This window comes from Astatotilapia calliptera, chromosome 6, assembly GCF_900246225.1.
Source record: "Astatotilapia calliptera chromosome 6, fAstCal1.2, whole genome shotgun sequence".
In the NCBI taxonomy this organism is placed as follows: domain Eukaryota; kingdom Metazoa; phylum Chordata; class Actinopteri; order Cichliformes; family Cichlidae; genus Astatotilapia; species Astatotilapia calliptera.
The window spans coordinates 40,211,335-40,230,264 of record NC_039307.1 but is presented as its reverse complement, the minus strand read 5'-3'; the positions used below and the strand labels follow the sequence as shown (position 1 = coordinate 40,230,264).

The 18,930-nt window shown below is 42.7% G+C and overlaps 1 protein-coding gene across 2 annotated transcripts in view; it reads left to right on the top strand.

Moving 5' to 3' along the window:
* Nucleotides 1–5,372: 5,372 nt before the first annotated feature.
* Nucleotides 5,373–18,930, top strand: part of zdhhc5a (zDHHC palmitoyltransferase 5a) — a 31,849-nt gene continuing 18,291 nt past the window's right edge. The window contains exons 1-2 of one of the 2 annotated variants that reach the window (XR_003272711.1): nt 5,373–5,875; nt 10,052–11,863. Coding sequence is in view for 1 of the 2 variants with exons in the window: in XM_026172141.1 (XP_026027926.1) it covers nt 11,700–11,863 (164 nt within the window). In the remaining variant the exon portion in view is untranslated. The remainder of the gene's footprint in view (nt 5,876–10,051; nt 11,864–18,930) is intronic. The other variant, XM_026172141.1, reaches the window with a different exon arrangement.

Sequence of the window (18,930 nt, the reverse complement as noted above, 5' to 3'; positions counted from 1 at the left end):
ACTGTACAACACAAATTAGAATGAAGGGTAAATTTAACTGGGAAAGAATAAGATAAAATATATAAATTAAAGTTGAAAATAAAATAACTGTACAACAAAATACACAATATAGAACTATATAAGAATGTATGAAGAAATCTAAATATAAATAAATATATACACAATAACAGCAGCTGTACAAGTATTAACTGGAAATGAAGAATATAGTGACCAGTGTTGTGCAAAACCAAAGTCCAGAAAGTCCAGTGTGTGTGTAAGAACCATATGTGTGGGTCAGTACTGTGTGGTGGTGTGATTGAGAGACCGTATCGCCTGCGGGAAGAAGCTCCTCCTCAGTCTCTCTGTGTTGGTCTTCAGGGAGCGGAATCGCTTTCCTGACCTCAGCAGAGAGAACAGTCTGTTGTTGGGATGGCTGAGGTCCTTCACGATCTTCCTGGCCTTGGTCCAGCACCGCCTGCTGTAGATTGAGTGCAGGTCAGGGAGCTCGGAGCGGATGGTGCGCTCAGCTGACCGCACAACCCTCTGTAGAGCTCGTCTGTCCTGCATGGTGCTGTTCCCGAACCAGGTTAAGATGTTTCCCGCCAGGATGCTCTCTATGGTGCACGAGTAAAAGTTCCTGAGCACCTTGGAGGGCAGTTGGAAGTCTCTCAAGCGTCTGAGGTGGTAGAGACGCTGTCGGGCCTTTTTCACCACGGTGTTGATGTGACAGGACCATGACAGGTCCTGCGTGATGTGAACTCCGAGGTATTTGAAGCTGTCCACTCTCTCCACTGGGCACTCGTTGATGACGGGGGTTGATGGTGGCTGACTTGGCATTGAAGAATGCTGACAAGACAATAAATGCCTTGCCATATCCCCACGCCGTATGATTGTAATCTTACAGACAGGGCGGTGAAAGTGTCCTGTTGTCCTACAAGGCAGCCTGCACCGGCATATCATTTTATCTGTAAGAGAAAAAAACAAACAAACAAACAAACAGATGTAATTTAAATGTAGTTGTATAGAATGCAACCAATTTGTCTAACAATCAGATTGTACATGTTAACAAAAACATCCAAGCCAACCTCAATAATGAAAGCAAAATGGTATGGATCACAAAAGTTATGTCTAGGAAAGTGGTGAAAAGTAAATAAAAATATATTTTATAAAAACACTATTTTTGTTGCAGATGAACAGTACAATATCAACAGCAACTTTTAAGTCAACAAAGATACTGCAGACGTGCTTAAAAAAGTGCATATTTATAACTATAAAGTATATTTAATACAAACATACCTTTGAAAGGCAAAGCATTTTTTATATGCACACTTAGATGCTCCTCAATCTTTGCCCTGACAGTAGGGCTGAAAGTGGGGCACAGAGGGCAGTGAAAGAGTCCTCTGCAACACGTGTTGCATTCCTGCAATTCTGGCTTTAAGCCCGAATTCCAGATTGATGTGTGCATCTAAAACAGAGAGAGAAACAGATAAACACCATATACACATTTAAGTTAAGGTTTTAGCAGAAATAACAATTTACAGTTGGCATGTAATAGATTTGGGAAGAAAATCCTTGAAAAAAACCCCACAAATATTTTACAAGACACTTTAATTTGTGAGACATGTTTCTATTGACATATAACAGTCAATTGAACAGAGGCTAACTAAAATCTGGGCAATAAAAAAGCTGTACAGAAAAGAATGACGAATAGAAGTATTGATAAATATATAAATCTGTTTGTGACGAAATTTACAGTGTTGACGCTAACCAAAGGTGTCACAAGTGCACACGTTCCTTACTACAGTTTAGATACCTCTGTTTAGAAAGCACTGACTCGACTTTTTAGTCAAGTCGAAGCAAGAAGTACAGGGTCTAAAATATCATTTATGTACAAAATTTTGAAGTAATCTTGCGTCCAAAGCACGCGTGCTGATTTACAAATGTACGGATTACAAAGTACAGATACGCGTGCTACAATGTGAGAAGTAGAAGTATAAAGAAGTATACAGTAGGCACAAAAAAGTACAGCAGTAAAGATACCAGAAAATTCTACTTAAGTACAGTATTGAAGTATTCGTTATTTTGCATCTCTGACGCCAACAATAAATCATACTCTAATGCAAAATGTGTTTTTTGCTTCTTCTCGCCCACAGAAGCCGTTAATCCAGCTCTCTTACTGAAACCAGGCCCAGGAAAAAGCATATCTGTGTGTTTCTCTGCCATGGAGCACGATGAAAAAACATTCAAATAAGGAGGAATGTTGTTGTAACGCTAAATAAGTGGCAACATGATCATTGTAAGAAAACTAGACGATTCCTAGAATTATGAAATCACTAACGGCAAATTTATTTAAGAAAGACTTAACCAACCTTTGCGATCAACTTGCAAGACTTCCACGGTATCCATGCGTGTTTCCGGCTACTGTGGAGGTCACGTGCTTCCGGCTACTGTGGAGGTCACGTGCTTCCGGCTACTGTGGAGGTCACGTGTTTCCGGTTAGTGTGGAGCTCCACAGTGGCTGCAGCCAGACCCTTCTCGCTTCAAGCGGGCCATCACCAATTTTTGGATCAAGAGGTTACCTGCTCTACCACCTGAGCTACAGCCACATATGATTAAATACTAATCATCAGTGCCATAAACAGTATTATACGATTTGGTTTAGCTGTGAGTAAAACATCAGCAAGAGCTCCTCCTCCTTTCTCTCCTTCTTTAATGTTTATTCTGTGCAGGCACAGACAAATGTGACGGGATTTAAACACAGTGGAAAACACAGTAAACAACACTCGGAACACAACAGCACATATTAGAGTCTATCAGTAGAAATATAGAATTACTTGAGACTATGTCTTGTCATGTCTGGTAAAGTCCAGAGAGCTTGTACAGAGTGAACAGAAAAAGTGATAACACTGCAAAGATAAGAGGTGTACGTATGTACATTTGTGTATGTGAGACATGCTTTAGTGTTAGTGCCTTAGACTAAACTCACTAAAGTGTCTTTATTTTAGGCACCATACATGCTGTAAAATCTAATCGAATACACAACACCCACAAATAACTTGATATGGCGTAGTTGATATATAATAGGACGCTTGAAGATGTGCTTATTTGAGAGTTTAGAAATGTGTTAGGTAGGATGTAGAATTATTGTAGAGACACTGACACTGCCTGGATGCAATAAAGGCCTGAGTGTGTCATGAATTTGGGAGTAGATTTCTAGGAGGCCCTCCCCCACTTTGAACTGTGACAGTAAGACAAAGAGAAGTTAATGTTGAGTGGAAATTCCCCAGGGGAGACCTGGGTGGGGGTCTCCGTGTTTGTAATATGTTAACTCTGTTTTCTCTGTTGTGTAGAGGAATTTGGTGTAGCTTGGGTGAGGAGATTACTTTTGTGACCTGCAGGAAGTCACATACACAGAGACACACACGCAGTGCTTTGACTGTTATGACGCACCCACACCTACATGCACACTCACTCACGTGCACTCACATAGACACACGGGTACGCGCACACACAGGCACTCACGTGCTCGTGCGTACACACACAGACACAGAGTTTGCAGCACACCGTGGGGGTTTTATGATGGGGTCGCTGGCACCTCTCCCCTTCTAGAAGATGCTTAAATGAAGATGAATGAAGGTGAATAAAGGTTTTGTGAAAATGACTACTGAGTCCGGTGCCGTCTCTGGATGCTCGAGGAATAAAAAGAACCGGGTGACTGATTTCATAACACATTGTAGACAGAGAGAATGTTGTAGTTATGGTGTAGCCAGCCTATTGTATCCACCTGTTGTGTGTTATTGTGACATTGTTCAGCAGTGGTGATTAAGGCCTGTGTACATTGTTGTACATGTGTGTGCAGTGTCTTGCTTGATTGCAATGCTGCTCTGATTTGTTGTAGAATTATATGAATAAATAAAGGTCCCTGAAAATGTTATATCAAACAGTTGCGTTTCTGTTGAAGCTCCTAACATTCGAGATGACTGGGAAACAGCTCTGAACCCGCACAACCATCATTCATTTTCTTGACGACTTATACAAATTAGGGTTTCTAGACCATATCCCAGCTGATACTGGGCTGAGGTGTGTTGCACCCTGGGCACAATACCAGAGCTGTAGAGTGTTTAAAGTCGAGTCCTTGAGGCAGCTCTTGTTGTGATTTGGTGCTCTATAAATGAAAATAAACTGAACTAACACAGAGACATGTTTATGGACTGTGTGGGACGGCCAGAGTACCCAGAGGAGGCACAACAAACTACAACAAAAAATGAATCTGGGTATGTTACACCCAACACTGATACCAACTGTCAGCTGTTTTCTTGAGAACGCTCTTTATTGTTTTGAAGGAAGAAAAACAAAACCACCGTCAGTTAGAATAACTCTCTTTGTTCACATTTATGTTTTTGGTTTGTAAGTATCCCTGCTTTGCATCCTGGCTTATTAGAACAGTGTGATGCTCTTAGCAGTGGTCTGATGTTCATACCTTGGTCAATGTAGAAAGAAGTGGTGCTAAAAAAAAAAGTACACATAAACAACAGCACATGATGTGCTACACTGAGTCATTATTTCATTAATAACACCACAGAGGCATTGTGTGTTACATTTAAATTTCACTGGAATAAGGAAAGGTGTAGTCAATAATCCTGTTAAATAACTGAGACTACAATATTCACCAGTACTGATTGTGAATTTTGTTATGACTGATTGGTCTACATGAAGTGATAAGTAGTGAAAAAATGTAACCTATTCTTTACTAATCAGGTTTTTAGACTGAAGTGCACATAATGACCCCCACCCCCTCTGAGAAGTGGGTCATCACAAAATCCATTGGTTTTTGTTTTCAATTCTATGATTGCCCCTTCACCAACTGTCCAGTCTTTCAAGAAGCACACACACACACACACACACACACACACACACACACACACACACACACACACACACACACACACACACACACCGTGCCATAATACAGCCGCATCTATGTTTTTCCTGTGGCAGGATTTTAGATTTAATATTAGCGATTTTGTGTCTGTGGCTGCTGATGGGGGACTTGTTTGTGCGCTTATCACAGCGCCTGCTGTCCATTTAATCTCTCCGTTGTGTTGTTGGTGTATGCGTGTGCGTGTGTTAGTCCTATAACGAGAATACGGGTGCACATACACATATAACAAACATACGTTACTGTGTCAGTGTGTCACATGAAAGGATTAAACCCTCAGCTTATGTAGCATCCAGCCTCAGTGACAATAACGTTCAGCTGCAAGTATTTTAACACGTGTGGGTGCTGCTCTGTGCTGCTCTATCAATTTTATCACGATAAAGAGCAATCATGACGCTCGGCGTTCAGGGGGCGGGGACTGGGGAGGGCTTGCAGGTGCAGAAGGAATACAATACGCTTGTAGGGTGATTGACAGCCCTGTTGTCCAATCACTGTTATTTTTATTGCGATAAGTCTGCTGTTGGACGCTGGCATCAGAGTTTAATAGTACTGAGAAATATGTCGCTCTTTGAGAGTCTGTTACCCAGTAATACTATGGATTTGTGAGAAGAACACGTAATTATTGTGGGATTACGTTTATTTGGCGGCCTCTCGGCGTTGCACGGGCCTGGATAAGTTACAAACCGAGCAGCCTCTTCTACGAACAGTTGGTCAAGCTAGCCGCCTGTAGTAAAATGACGGAAGACGTATCGGTGGGCTGCTAGCTGATTATTTATCTTTGAATTAGCCAGGAACTGGTACAGCTAGCTACCAAGACAAGACCCCATCACCGCTGAAAGGCTGGAGTATGGATTTCTGACGGATACAACGACTTTTCTGTCATTCTAACCGCAGGAAGAAAAAACATGACCAACAGTGAAACATCGGGTTTACTGTGTTTGGAACTGAACCTCGCAGGTGAGATGAATTGTTAGCTAGCTGCTAGCCAGGGTTAAGCAGTACAGACCTAGGTAGCTCACGGTTAGCTCATGTTAATGCTTACTCGGGCAGCAGCGTTATACTGAGCTTTAGCAGTCGGTGGAGTGCCTGTATGAATGGTATTTTTAGATGTCCACATAGCTCATAGTAGCAAGGCAGAGCCCGTGGCTGTGGCCGTACTCTCGCGTCCTGTGGCTCGGCTTCGTTTTCTCCATCCCACTCATTTCATGAAGATAGGCGTGTAAGCTAGCTATCACCGGAATTGAAATCTTAGCGAAATTTTCTCCAATCCCTTTGACGTTAGCACCATTCTCGGTGGCTAATGCTCTGCGTCCCCACCCCGGCTTCAGTGTGGGCTGTGTGTCGCTCACTCGGGGGCTCAGAACATTCCGTCAGCTTCTGCTTCCTGAGTATTGGCAGTGAAGCCCTGACACCACTGCACGGTGTCTCTGAAAGGATGGTAATGATAACGACCACCATGTTAACACTGGCAGCTTCACAGAGCCGTTTAGCGTGACGCCCTGTTCGTCTGTAAAGACCAGCCTGGCAGGGCCGAGTCTGGTCCGCTGCCCGCTTCCTTCATGTAAATCGGGCAGCCGCCTGGCTCTGCGGGATCAGCCGAACATCCCCGCGCTGCACTTGACACGTTACTGGGTTTTTTCCTTTTTCAACGCGATTAAAATGACAATTCACAGCCAGTGTTCGGAGATTATAATCTTTGAGTAAAAGCCATCCTTTTTCCACTTTGCATATATCAAGGCTCTGTCTGCTGCTGGGACTGCAGCAGGATATACACACCCAGTATCTGTGTGTGCATAGGTGCTGACAGCGCTGTAGGCTGCTTCAGATGGAAGGTGGTGCCATTGTGCTTGTAGGTTTTCTTGAAGGGTGGAGATTCTGCCTGATGGGAGCATGAATCCACTGTGAAGTACTGACCAGCTTACATAAGACCCGTTGCTGAAAAGAGAAGAAACTTGTTAGAATTGTACAGGGTCTGTCTGTGGGTTATATGAAGCATTTCCATCTGTGTTTGCACCATTTTGCTCACAAAAATGTAAAGAAATGAGTGGTGGCTCAAGAATTTAGCGAAATACTCCTGGTGCTTTTGGATCCAACAGTTTTGAATGCTCCCTCAGGGTGACCACATACTGCAGTCCTGACATGTGCACTTTCATTTTATTTATTTTTTTTATAACTTTGTTCGATCAAAATGATGTTGTTTTTTCCCTGCCAATTAATCTCTAATAGAAACGGACTGATCCAGGCTTTAAGTGATCTGTTAAGTTTTCAAAGCTAATGTTTGTTCACAGCAGTTATCGTAGTTTTATCATTTCTAGTTAGTTTTCAGACTTTTTGTTTTGAATTCAGTTTGGTTTTAGTTTCCAGAGTGGATTGTCTTATTTCCTCTTAGTTTTTATTGTTTCAAGATGTTTAGTTTCAGTTAGTTTTAGTCTTTTTAATCATTACTGTATGGAGGCCATGTGTCAGAGGAAAGTTTTTAAGAAAATTAGTATAGATGGTACAGTAAAAACCTGATTTTTGAAAGCAGATGACTCACGGTGTAATTGTAGACATCGAGAGTCTCAAACATGTCTGTCAACTCGTTGGGTAAGTTTATTTGTTTTATTAACAAACTAACAGATACAAATACTAAGGATATTTCCTCTAGACATTTAGTCTTTTTTTTTTTTTTTTGTAAGTTTAGAAAACCATTTCAGTTTCTTTTTTTAAATCAAGTCTGGTTTTTATATAACTAAAATGTTTTTCACCTCCAGTAACTGGTTCCTCGTACCTTGATGTGAGAATTATAAAACATTGTCAGTCTGACGGACATTGAAATATAACTCATTCAGGCCTAGGTGGACCCTGGCAGACTGGCCGGCTTTACTCAGTTTCCAGAAATCCGGATTTACTCTGGTAACCACTGGGCATCTCGTATGGGAGCTGTAGTCTGCTACAAAGCCTACAACTCATCAACCCACATGCTTCAACCTGACGTCCACCCTAAAGGTCAGCTTAAAGCCAAGAACCCACACAAAAGACTGAGTGTGGCAGTGAGGGCACAGTCCCACTGAGGCAGTAAGCTAACAACTGTATGTGGAGATGCCCAACGAGCTGCTGCACTGATGTCCTCCACAGAAACACTCAGGAAGGGTCCGTGAGATCGACATTCCTCCGGTGTGACGTGCACGCAGGAAGTTGTAGTCCTGGCACTCGTATGCCATCACAGTGGCCTCCACCAGCACCTAATGTGCCAGTCAGTGATGTGGCATAAGCTTCCTTCATGAGATGAGTCCAGGATACAGAGCTGGTTCCCTTTTCCTAAACCTCTTAGTCCTACTCCCCGTTGAGGGGATTCCCACTTTCCCGGTCTGTGCACCAGGAAGTGTGTTGTGCCCAATGAGGGTAGGTCCTTGCTGCTCCACATGATCAGACTGTAAGCTAACCTGTGCAGTGTCACAGAGCGAGCGCGTCCCACTGTTGAGTCTGTCCTAACCAAGGCATGACTATATTTCAGGAATGGCAGGAAATGCCTGTAAACCAAAAAAACTGCCGTGAGCTCCAAGTGGCAGCAGCTTTTACGAGTGTGATGGAGGAGCTGGTTGAAGAGGGGATCAAATTCAGCCTCAGCATCTTAAACCATGTCCCTATACTAGCTTTCCCAGTTTGTTGCTGGGCTCTGCTGCAGTATCAGAAAGGCAGGGATTGGCCTGTGACGCTGCCAGTCAACGTTCTGCCAGCACACACACATGCAGGCAGTGCCGAGGGGGCGACGGTCTGTCCCCAAGACCCTTATTTTTAGATTTTGACTGTTCTCATCAAATTACCAGTAACACTTTTTACTTAGTTAACAAAAGTCACATACATAAACTAACCTGTAAAGCTACAGAGGTTTGGCCTGTGAGGTAGAATTACTCTTTGGTAGCACAGTCTGACAGCTTATCACAAGACGAAGCATCGTCAGGCCCTGTGTGATGGACCGAGCAGTGAAGGAAACTTAGGCACAGGTTAAAGTCCAAAAAAATGATTTTTTATTTAACCCTAAAAACATAATTGGTTAACTCATGCAAAAAGAATCAAAATCTTGGGCCCATAAAAGAGGTCAAAATAACAAAACTCTACTCAAAGTTGACAACACAACTGATAACTCAAACAAACTGACCTAACTTAATGAGACAAAGGGGAAACTTAAATAGTGGCTGATCAGCCCACAAAAACAGGAGAAGGGCTAAAACACACAAAACCTAACTAAACATAATGAACTCCAATCCCCCCCCATGGTCCTGAGTTATGGCATGAACCAATTTGTAGTCTCCTTTAAAGCTCGCTCCGCCCCTTTTCCACGTCTTGGCTCCTAATCAAGGGACTGGAACAGCTGCAACTACGGTAACGCAGAAAACAAAAAGATCAATCATACATAACAGTGTAAACTAAAATGTGCGCACTTATTTTAGAAGGCAGCGTTATGTGGATATGTGAATTAACTCTAAACCAAAACCAGTTATTTATTGTCCTGTAAATTAATTCCTATATTTAAAGAAAGACATGTGAATGCAAGGTTACTTATAAGCCTCCACACTAACATGGTGGGTATTACCACTGTGTGGCTGTAGGTGCAGCCATCACACCCTGGAAGCACCAACTGCAGTCCGTGGGCAAACTTTGAAGTTGACCATAAAATGATTTTCTGTTTTTGCCATTATACTTTCCATTTGAGTTTCAGTGTACACTTAAACACGGAGAGTCACACTCTGTCAGATTAGTTCCCTCATTGTCTTTTTCATAGATTTTTACACTTGCAGCATAAGATGGACATTCTTGCTGCCTTCTCCCATCCAAATGCAGGATTACTTCCCAACTCCCTGAATTGGTTCTTGGTCCCCTGGGAAAATCCCTGCTGTGAAACATAAAACATGTCTTCTCATTATTTGATTTGTAAGCAGCACTGCTGATCAGAACAGTCTGAGGAGGTAGTGTTTCCAGCACCACTGACTGCAGCACCTCGAGTTACTGTTTTCTTAATAAAAGTGAATGCAGTCAGTAATTCCACAGCAGCAGCATTTGATCCTATTGATCAGTGACAGCTGATCAGTGAATGCAGCTCCCAAAGGCTGTGGAAAATAATAGTTTCTCTTCCTGTTCTTACCACTATAGGAGCATCCTGACCAACCGTGGGACTGGATTCAGCTGTTTGTGACTCCGGACAGATTCTACTGTTCCAGTGTTTCATCTGTTTACCCACCAGACGAGGAAACGTGTTTGCATCCTGAGGAATACTCAGTACACAGCTGGCCTTTGGAACCTCTATTTCCTACATATTAAAGGCACCACTTTTCCCTTCTTGTTGAGGTTGTTTTTAGGGCACGGCTCTGGAGAGACTGTAACCTCCACGGGATTGTTGTGGGGAGGGTGTTATCAATGCCTCAGTGCTCTGCTAGGGAAGGAAGTGGAGGGACGTCCCTGGAGGAGAGGGCACAAAAACACAAAACTGCCTGAAGCTGGGATGCCTGACATTTCTGTTGCATAACTGACACCCATGAAACCATCGGAGGAACAGAGTAGGTCAGTGTTGCCATGGCTGGCTGATGTGATACCACTACCTGTTTACACATAGCCCGGGCCTCCCTGTTTGGCTCTTTCTCAACACTTCCAATACTAATGAAAAGGATACTAATGGATGGTCTACTGGATTTTCCCCCAGTTGTTTTGGAAAGTGTTACCCACTCACAAACTGCCTCCTGTCTTGCGATCACATCTACAGTGCAGCTTGCAGGTGTGGTGGTTTGAATCGGCCACCAGCGGGGTCTAGGGATGCCCCGACACAAGAAAACCAGGCTACTCCATTGGCCCGCTTACAGACTGCTGTTTCTAATACAAGTCCTGGACTGAAGGCCAGTCGGGGTTGATGCATTTTTTAAATTTAAAGCCTGTCCTCGGATCGTTCCCCTGACCTGAGAACATTTTGCTAGTGTGGACGAGCTTGTTGCTGATGTGAAGGACTCGGCTTTTAAAAAACACAAAGCAGTGACATTTTCATCCAGTGCTTTATTTTTCATTCACACTTTTCTTTTTAAGCCTCATCACATTTCTCACTGCTTGCTACCCAAACAGCTCCGCCTCTGCGCTCACCCTTCTCCTATTTGAGGACCAATCAGGCTGCGAGGTTCTGTTACAATTTGAGTTTTTTCACAGCACCAAAGTACTAAATAGTTTTTGTTTTTCACAATTAGCCATTCTCCATTTAAAACTGTACTCTTATCATTTTGCCAATTTTTTTTGTTTTGTTTTGTTGACGTTTGCGGACCAGTTGTTCTGGGACCTTTGGGAAAGACCGCCTTCTGTCGTATTCATACTTGACTGACACGTTGGAATAAACAGAATAGAACTTTAGCGTGTTTGCTCGTGGCACACGGTGGATCAGGCACCTTCCTCTTTACGTTCAGTGGCTTATTTGTGCAGCCTGTCTTCCCACCTGTTTTTTTTTTTTTTGTTTTTTTGTTTTTTTTAGGCAGACGGGGAAACGAGGCTTTTACAGCACAGACCTGTAAGCTTACTTTAATCTGTCACAGTTGATCAGGATTGACCTAAGAACCTGAGATAACAAGCATCCAGCCCTCCTCCCATCTGAGCGTGCAGTAAAGCATTTTTCTCTTTTCCATCTCAGAAGTGAAACCTTCCAACTATTATCGACAGTCCCTGCACACCAAACCCTCTCTGTACACGTAAGGGAACGTTTAAGGCTGATGATAAATGACTTTGGATAGCAGTTAGTGGACACACACATCACTACTAACAGGAAGTGATGCCAGGCAGTAGTAGTAAGAGCGGAGGGCGGGGTCCATCCTCGTCCCCCCTCCCTCATGCTGTAGTCCCGTCCAGCAGACCCCTGCGACCTTCACGCTACGTTCCTGTGTCAGCAGCAGCGTTCTTCCTCGTCGGCTCCACCACGCTCTTCTTCTGTTTCACGTGAGTGCAAACACTGCGCACACACACAGTTCATGGGCTGTGATCATTTCCATTGTTTTATTGCTCCGTTTGGTTATTTTACAGTCAGCGTTGTATGTTTGGGTAGCTCAGACCTTCCCAAAGTGTGGGGCCCGCCCCCTAGGGGGGCGCAGAGCCATTGCAAGGGGGGGGGCGCGGCATGAAAAGGGGAAAAAAAAACCCAACAATGCTTGGACACTGCTAGCACGGGGCTCCCACACAAACACAAAGCAGGAGATGAAGCGTCGCTGAATATGTTTCCAAACCAACTTCATTCTGAGCCAAAGACTAGAAAATCTGGTGAAGCACATCTGCCCTTTGGCTTCACCTGCACAGGTGCTGAGGTAGGTCTCCCTGCAGGTTCCCCTTCTTCAGGAGCAGCGCTGGGCTGTTTAAATCACAGACAAACAGGATCCCACATTCTTGATCTTTAGTTCACAAACACTTGTTGTAATGACTAACTGCTCCTGACATGTTGGAGATGTTTGCTCTTTATACAGTAAAGTTACAGCAGGATACAAATAACATCAGGCTGATCCTGACACAGTTTGTTCCCCCGGTTCAAATCACAGACAAACAGGATCCCACAGCTGTTTATGTTTTTGAACACATTTTGCACAGAGAGAAAAATGTATTGATGCAATGTTGAACATTATTACACAGGAAAAAACAACCACATGTAAAACAATCACACTGTGACGCCTCTGCCTTTGTAAATGGAGGGACAGTAACTGCGTGTAAACCTGCAGATAGAGACAAAATACTGTTCATCTGGAGTCCGTTCTTCGTACCTCGCTAAGTAAGTTAGCTGGATTTGATTATTGATGATTTCGCGTGATCTTGGATCGTTCGGTTCTTCGAAGCCCATCCGGGACTTGCTGTCATAGCAACAGAGCCGTAAGCGTAAACCTGCTCGGGAGCAGGTTTACTTTATGTAAACAGGATTAGATCGCGGCCACTAAGGTATGTCCGCTTCATTTATACGAAAGCAACAGCGATATTCCACCACTGTTTCACCATAAATAAATAACATCAATGTAACTAAAGATAATGCAGCACTTGATCCATTTATTGATGTCACACAGATACATACAGGTCATTTCCTAAAAAAGGGAAATGTACTATTAACATTCTATTACATGTATGTGATTATTACAGATGTAATCCATATTTCACAGTAGTAATTGCAAATCACTTCGTGTAATCAAGATGAGAGACCACGGCTATAAAAGCGAAGGTGGATTTGGGAAGTCTGTCGCAGTCATATCCTGTCCGTATAAGCGAGCCACCCATTGCGGAAGGTGCAAGATTGATAAGGAGAGTCCTCAGAATCCAGCGTATATTGCGGGACAGACAGGATCCTTTAGCTCAGCGCGACAGTGTGCTCATAGAGAGATATCGATTTTCCCGTGAGGGTATTATTTACTTAACCAACTTGTTGACGAGGGGGTGCAGGACCACCACCTGTCTTTGTTTGCTCTGCCCTTTTCTTGGTTGCTGTTATAAACAAACAGATTATTTCAGGGACTCTTTCCAAGAGACGAAAAGCAATATAAGTGATAAATATTACCATTCTGTAGAATATTCTTATATTTCACTTTTACTTGTTCCCATGTTCTAGTGGGTCCTGTTGTGGCTCTAATGTGAAAGGATATAATGTAATATAATATAATATGATATAATATAATATAATAAATTTACCCTACCGCCTACTGGTGTTGGCCAGAGGGGCCGATGGTGCGATATGGCAGCCTGGCTTCTGTCAGTCTGCCCCAGGGCAGCTGTGGCTACAACCGTAGCTGCCTCCACCAGTGTGTGAATGTGAGAGTGAATGAATAGTGGTATCGTACAGCGCTTTGGGTGCCTTGAAAAGCGCTATATAAATCCAATCCATTATTATTGTTATTATTAAATCACTTACGAGTTTAATTTGTCAGCAACTTCCTGCCAGCCCTCTCTCCTTGCTTTTGCAGCCTTTGCAGTGTTCCCTTGCGTTTTAATTAAACTCTGAAACTCCTGAAATCTCTCAATCAAGAGTTCTTGCTCTGCTGCCGAAAAATACCGAGCGCGCTCCTTCGACATTTTCGCCGACCAATCAAAGGGTTGCCGATCAATATTTCTACTATCGATGCGTAGCCCCTGTTAAGCCACCCAGTGATCTCACATTACTTCATCCAGCTGTACTAATCGTCAACAACAGGTGTGTTTGGAGAACCGGAATAGAGAGCTCAAAGTTAGCGCGATGGTTTGATCTTGGATGTAGTAAGCGAGGTACGAAGAACGGACCCCTGAATATCTGCCATTCTGCAGTTCATCTCATGTAAACAATAACGTGGCCACAGCGTGACGTGGAAAAAGTTACATACCTTTGACGCTGCGTGACGAACTCTGTATTCCTCGTCCACACGTAAACGCAAAAAAGGAGTTTTAAAAAATCTCAGTTTTCAGTGATTTGAAACGCCGTTTACGTGGACGAAACAGCTGCGTGTTCAAAATCACCCGTGTAGGTGCGGACGCAGCGTGACAGAGTTAGTAGTTTATGTTATTACTTCCTGCAGATTACTTGTATTTGCTTAATTGTTCACTAAATGTTTGAGGTGTGAAATAAACAGCAATGGAGCAAAATATGGGCGTGTGGTTGGAGGAAGGTTTTTTTGTTTTGTGGGGGGGGGGGGGGGCATTTTTCTTGTGAAACAAAGGGGGGCCCAGCAAAAAAAGTTTGGGAACCACTGGGGTAGCTAATGTCACTGATGCCTCTCACTTACCTGGATAAGCACAGACATGGATATCTGTCCCTGTGAGAACATTCACTGCCACTCAGAGTGTAACTGCCACAGCTAACCCTTACCCCAGTGTTTCCCATAGAAATGTATGTTACAGGTCTGTGTATGCAAAATGAGGTGCATCTAAATATATTAAGTAACAAAGGATATATTTATTATTTATCAAGTAAAAGAACAATAATCCACTGCCTGCGGACGCTCTGTAAAGAATGAGGACTGAACATTGTCTGAAGTTGCCCTTTCACATTAATACATGTTATAATTAGTGCTGTCGATAGATGAAAAAAACTTAACTAATTGATCTCAGTTTTCTGTAATTAATCGCAATTAATCACAATTACTTGATCAATACCCTGGTTGCAATTACATTTTTTCAGCTTTATATTTAAGCTTTTAAAAGACATTTATACAATATAATGAAGTAAATACAGAATGTTAAATGCTTCAATTCAAAGAGAATAGTTTTCTTCAGTCTTTCAACACAGGTTCTTTCCTGTGAGAGTTCAGACGAGTTAAGAGAGTTAAGACGGACTTTTGAGAGAGGGAGAGGGAGGGAGGGGGAGAGGGAGGGAGGGGGAGAGAGAGATATATACAAATATATATATATATATTTTTATTAGGGGTGCAACGATATTCGTATCGATATTGAACCGTTCGATACAGTGCTTTCGGTTCGGTACGCATATGTATCGAACAATGCAACATTTGTAATTTATTTTATCAACTTTCCTTCTGACGATGCTGTCTGTGTTGAGCGCTCAGTGAATCTGTGTTCGACTACTCCGCCTAGGCTGCACTGTCGAGCGCAGATCCACTGAGCGCTCAACACAGACAGCATCGTCAGGAGGAAGAGCGCAGGGCAAGCTAGCGAGACAGAAGTTAAGCTCTCCTTGCAAGATGGACCTCCCCCACCCTCATTCAGATCTGGCGTTTGGAATTATTTTGGTTTTCATGTGACGTATGACCCTGAAGGTAAGCGAGTCATGGACTAAAGTAAAACAGTATGTTGGATGTGCCATGCAATGCTTAATTACATTGGTGTGAACTAGTGTGTTAGCGCAGTTAGCTCATTAACGTGTTGGCCGTCTAGCCCCATGCACGGGGCGATCGGCGGTAGCTCGTTAACGGAGATTTGCCGTGTTGTGGCGTTAACGTCATTTCAGATTAACGCTGACAGCACTAGTGGGAACACAACGAGTATGACTGCACATTTACGCCGACATCATCCTAGTGCAAAGACAAGTGGAAGCAGACAAAAACAACAAGCATGCATGCTACAAACTTTACCCGAGTCATTTAGACAGCCGTTAGCACAGGATTCTCCTTATGGGGACCTGATATGTTTAATATGCTGCTGAGAATATAGCCCAGAAGAAGCGTATAGTACCAACTCCAAAACACAACAGAAGTGCTCCAGCGCTTCAACGTAATATTACTGTTTTGTGTGTGTATAAGGACCATAAATGGCACCTGTTAAGAGACATGGTTACTAGTGATGGGATTTCCGGCTCTTTCAGCTCCGAACCGGCTCTTCAGGTTGTTCTTTGCTTTAATTTATTATTAACAATAATATAAAATTATGCACAAAAGGAATTACTAATGTAAAAAAAGTGGTTTTATTTATATATGTTTATATATAAATATATGCGGTGGCCCCTAGAGACAAAGCACGTACAAACTCCAAAACACATCCCTAGCGTTAACTGAACTTCCAAAACAGAGCTACTTAAATTACACAATTGAAAGCATGTGTGTATTGTTTGTGTATTTGTACACAAGCACTCACATATATTCAAATAATAAAAAAAATAAAAAAAAGGTTCATTTACCTGTTACTACCACACACCAGATCCGGTCGTTGGTACTTCCTGGCTTGTGTAGCCACTAGGTAACAAAAGCTCAACACTGCCCCCTAGCATCCTGGAGCACTTCTGTTGTGTTTTGCTGCGGAGTTTGTATGTGCTTTGTCTCTAGGGGCCACCGTAAATATACTTTTATTTATCCACTCTACATAAAATGTAATAAATAAATCATGATGCTCCCTGAGTGGTTTGTCGCAAAGTGCTAGCAGCATCCCCGGCTAACGTGTGCTTCGTGTCAATGTGATATTTTAAGCTGGAAGTGATTCGGTGAAAAGAAAATTCCTTCTTGCACAATGTGCATAATACTTTATATCAGCCGACTGTTCCGTCTTATTTGTTTTAATGCTCAAATGTCCAATCGAGAGGGCTGATGTGCGTTTATCATCTTCCTACTGAGTTGATTGGTTCAGTTGCCCGTCACTACCAGACCTATTGCCCAGTCGGGCATGTGGGGAGGTAACTGTACTTGGACAAACTGCATGAAATGTGCTGACAGAAACATTTCAGGGATTTTGAGGCATTCTGCACTCCAGATGCGTTAAATGTGTGAAAAATTTTAATCGCATTGACTGTGATGGCAGATTAATTTGTGTAAATGCGTTAATTAGTTATATTATGATGAAAATATCAGATGCAATCATTACATTTGGTTTTGGCTGCACATGCAGGACGTAGAGATTCATTTATGACCAAACATGAGGTTTAAAACTCTTTTCTAAACTCTTCAGCACCCTGTGGCACGTATGTCACTCTCTCTGACATTAAAAGTTAGGCAAATAGACAAACGAGTGCACACAAACTGAGCATGAATATTTCATGCAGCAACCTGGGAGCCAAAAGTCATTGTTTAACTTAAACTAATGAACATTTTAAAGTGTTTTTTCCAGCCGTATGTGAGTAATTAAGTCAAATGTGACTATCACATGTAAACGGAGTGCATACCTGTAACATGTTCCAAAGAGCGGCCGTGTTGTTCTGCTTCAGCAGGATTACCAACCATTTCACACTCTCATGCTCATGTGTTCCTCCCTAATGTTTAACATATAAAACCAGAGTCGCTCCTCTTCTTATGAATGTTGGGAGCACTGGTCTTTAATCTTCTGCTTCCTGCCTGCTCTTCATTCAGGTGGTCAGTGAATAAGGGGCGGGTTTAAAAATCGATTTTAGTTTGAATAAAGTGACATCGATTCATTAAATCCTGAATCGATTTTTAAATATAAATGTATTTTGTCAGAAATGCCAGAATCTCAGCTTAAAGCTCACAAAACTACGTCAACAACCGGCGAACAGCTAAAACAGGAAATGAGCGCCGGTAGTCCACGGAGTCCACAGCGTGGATCGTGGACACGTCGGGTGCTGAACGCAGACATCTCACAGATTCTGATGCTGCAGGTTGAGTAACTCCGACTAAAACTGACTGAACCAGCAGCAAAAGGAGATCCAAACTACACTTCATGTTTGATAAGCATCGTCATCTCGGACCTTTGCTGTTTTGCTTCCACCACGATAAAATCACACTTCCTGCACAGCTCTCTCTGTACTTCAAGAACAGTTTCCCGCCTCAGATCTGTTTCTGCATTACTCTCTGCTTATTAAGCATCAGCCTACTGTTGTCAAAGAAATGTAAACTTTTAAAAATTATACCAAATTACAAACTCTCAGCTGTGTCTCTGATCAAACTCTGTAACTTTGCTCCGCTTCTCTTCAGCAGCATCAGCTAATGTTCAGATGTTGATTGGTGGATTTATTATCTGCTATAAAAGCCCGGCCAGGAAAATCTCCTTCATGTTTTATCCTCAGTTCCTTTGACACAAAGACATCTGCTGTGATGTTCACACCTCTGAAGTCTCACAGCGTCAGCTTTGTTTGTATACATAGATACAAAAATGTGGACATGTACTGATAAATGATCAGAGTTATAATATTTCTGAATCGAATCGGGAGCTTGTGAATCAGAATTGGATCAGTGGTAGAAATCAGTGACGACGCCCAGCCCGACACTTAATCTTGTTCAATAATCAACTTTGATTCAAACTCTTCTTCTTTTTTGTACCTGAGCCACAGCACGTAGCTAAATACTGCCAGTACCACAGACGATCCACTCAGAATGATTCTCACTCACTAGCATATCCATGGTGGTGGGAACAGAGTTGGTGATGAGCAGGTTTCACGAACACAGCTGTTGGTTTACGTGTGCGTGCAGAGCGAGAACATTTCTGTGCACACGTTAATGAATGAGGCCCAGCACGTCCAGTTAGGGTTGTGCTGATGGACGCCGCGTCACAAATCATTGATGGTCAAAGCAAGCAGTTGTAGCTCGCTAGTCCAGACCATTTCAATTTCACTGCTCCTCTAATGCATTCTAGTTTTAATAATAATAATTATGACTATAACAACACTGTAT